Source organism: Cucurbita moschata, unplaced genomic scaffold (assembly GCF_002738365.1).
Source record: "Cucurbita moschata cultivar Rifu unplaced genomic scaffold, Cmos_1.0 Cmo_Scf00088, whole genome shotgun sequence".
Lineage (NCBI taxonomy): Eukaryota > Viridiplantae > Streptophyta > Magnoliopsida > Cucurbitales > Cucurbitaceae > Cucurbita > Cucurbita moschata.
In genome coordinates, this window is record NW_019268604.1 from 358,222 (window position 1) to 360,828 (window position 2,607).

The following is a 2,607-nucleotide window of genomic DNA, read 5'->3' on the forward strand; positions in this document are numbered from 1 at the left end:
TTTTTTTTTTTTTTTTTTTTTTGAAGCTTTAGATACAATTGATCTTTTAATAATGAAATATTGTCAATTAAATACTTTGCCTCAACCACCATTAATTTGTCTTATATACATCACCTCCCTCACATCTCACATTTACTCCATAAATATTTCTCAATTTATATTCTTAGTTAGCTAGATTATATATTTTAATATAAGTGAGATATGAAGATTTGAACGAGAGTTTAGAGAAAAGAGTACATCTCAATTATCGTATGCTCATTTGAATGTTTTTCACAAGAGTGTTATGAGATCCCACATCGGTTAGAGAGGAAAACGAAGCATTCTTTATAATAAGGGCGTTGAAACCTCTCCCAATCAGAAGCGTTTTAAAACCTTGAGGGGAAGTCAAGAAAGAAAAGTCCAAAAAAGACAATATCTACTAGCAGTGGGCTTATGCTGTTATACGTATTTAGTTGAATATAAATATGTCGTAGTCATCAAACTATTACCATTATTATTATAGTTCAATGATAGGTAGAGATTAATTTTTTAAACATTTAGATAGATCAACTTATTAAATTCATTTTAATATTTATTATTTCCTAGAGAGAAAAGTCAAGAAAGAATGGTTAAGAAAATTCTCTACATAAACCCAACCAGTATGTTCATCTGGCTTGCAAGCACAAAAGTGATCAAAATCCATTATGGCTCAAGCTCCTTTCATAGTTTCTATATTCAAGTTCGTCTTATTGACGTCATGTGTAAAGGCTCAATTTGATTATTTTCAAATGGTTCAACAATGGCCTCCAGCTACGTGTAGCGGAGTAAGATGTTATGCTAACCCTCCAGCCATGTTCACAATTCATGGTTTGTGGCCAAGCAATTATTCAAATGTTCCTCTTGTTTGTGCAGGACAACCATTTAATCCAGCTCAGGTCCTTAGACTATATTCTTTTATTTATTTATTTATTTATTTATTATTATTATTATTATTTTGTTGATTCGTGTTAATAAATCTTTTATCTAAAAAGTATAATAAATTTCTGGCTTCTTATCTGGTTTTAGATTGCAACATTAGTACCCCAATTAAACACATATTGGCCGGACGTAATAAGTGGGAACAACCAACGATTTTGGAAACACGAATGGGATAGTCATGGAACCTGTTCCGATCCTCCTTTCAACCAACTTCAATATTTCCAAACAACTCTAAATATTCGTACAAACCATAACTACGATCTCCTGGCCATCTTGAACACCGCAGGGCTAGGCCCGACTGCCACAAATACTAGACAATACGGAGCCATTGAAGGTGCCATTCAAGCTGCCACAGGTAAAAAGCCAGGTTTACGCTGCAACAAAAATGCACAATCTAAAAAGAAACAATTGTTCGAAATCATCTTGTGCTTTGACAAAAATGGTGTCACTCTAATTGACTGTACTCAGTTTGCTGGAATCACGTGTCCTTCACAATTTGTGTGGCTCCATCGACCACCTTTGAGTTTGGTGAGTGCAGTTGGAGAGCTTAAGAATTCTTTAGTCCACCAGGTCTCTATTCTCAAGTTTTTGTTTCTCTGTATTCTTCTTTCCGTTACCATCATGTTTCGGAAGAGATTTTATGGAACACGTAGAGGTGGTGGAAAGCAGGAATAATGAGTTCCAAATACTTATGTTTCTATGCATAATATATCGTAATATCTTGTCGTAAGAGTAGTGTGTGCTGTGTCGGGTTGTAATTTCATAGGAAGATGTTTTGATATGTTTTTATTTAAATTATGTTTCGGGATGTTATCGTATAAGATAACTTATTTGTTTACTAAATATTTTTAAAATAAGTCAAGGGCCTTAGAATAGAAAAGGTTATGCCAATCCATTCCAATCCAATATTTATAATTTGGGTTGGGTCTATTCCGATGGTCAGGTTTAAATGCACACTACTAGTAGTGGGTGGGTTCCCTCATGTGAAAAAGAATTCATTTCATTTATTGGCGTTGGAAAGGCAGTCCACGAATGGAAAACAGAAGCTTCTTCCTAATAGTGGAATTGCAGTTGGAAGGGCAGTCCACGAAAGTTGGAAAGCAGAAACGTTTCCAATTGTAGAATTGCAGCGAAGGGATGATAATTTTCCAGTTTTTGCTCTGATTGCACCCTAAAGTTAGATCCTTTCGGTAGGATAGGCCAAATTCTGCTACTCTTAAAAATATCCTCCACATTGTAATCAATGAATGTGTCCATTGCAAAACTAAATAATCTTCTTGGTTTAGTATAATAGGCTCCATGCTTATCCCATTCGAGTCCCCACACGCATTGGTTGCCCCCTTGATAACGTTTCGCCAGATTTCACTCAGTCTGAGTTGTAGTGTTCTAACTTGAAGGAGTAAGAGTTATGTGAGCGTTTTGTTGAGGAGTATCAAGAACACTCTAACATGTATAAGGGTCATGCCTTTAACTTAGTCCTGCCAATAGAATTCTCAAGTGTCGAACAAAGAAGTTGTGAACCTCAAAGGTGTAGTCAAAAGTGACTAAAGTATCGAACAAATGGTGTACTTTGTTCGAGGGCTCTATTCGAGTGGAGGATTGTCGAGGATTTTTAAGAACGCTCTAACAAGTTTTAAGGGTATTAAATCG

At 35.5% G+C, this 2,607-nt stretch overlaps 1 protein-coding gene across 1 annotated transcript; it reads left to right on the forward strand.

Annotated features, from left to right (window-relative positions):
- Positions 1-683: 683 nt before the first annotated feature.
- On the forward strand, positions 684-1,742 carry LOC111439251 (ribonuclease MC-like). The gene is made up of 2 exons (XM_023077023.1): positions 684-914; positions 1,045-1,742. Exons 1-2 carry the CDS (start codon positions 684-686, stop codon positions 1,630-1,632), a joined length of 819 nt encoding a protein of 272 aa, XP_022932791.1. The 3' UTR covers positions 1,633-1,742.
- The last annotated feature ends 865 nt before the right edge of the window (positions 1,743-2,607 follow it).

Coding starts and splice junctions, on each gene's coding strand:
- LOC111439251 (XM_023077023.1), top strand. CDS start 684: ATGGCTCAAGCTCCTTTCATAGTTTCTATATTCAAGTTCGTCTTATTG. Junction 915..1,044: donor AACCATTTAATCCAGCTCAG/GTCCTTAGACTA, acceptor ATCTGGTTTTAG/ATTGCAACATTAGTACCCCA.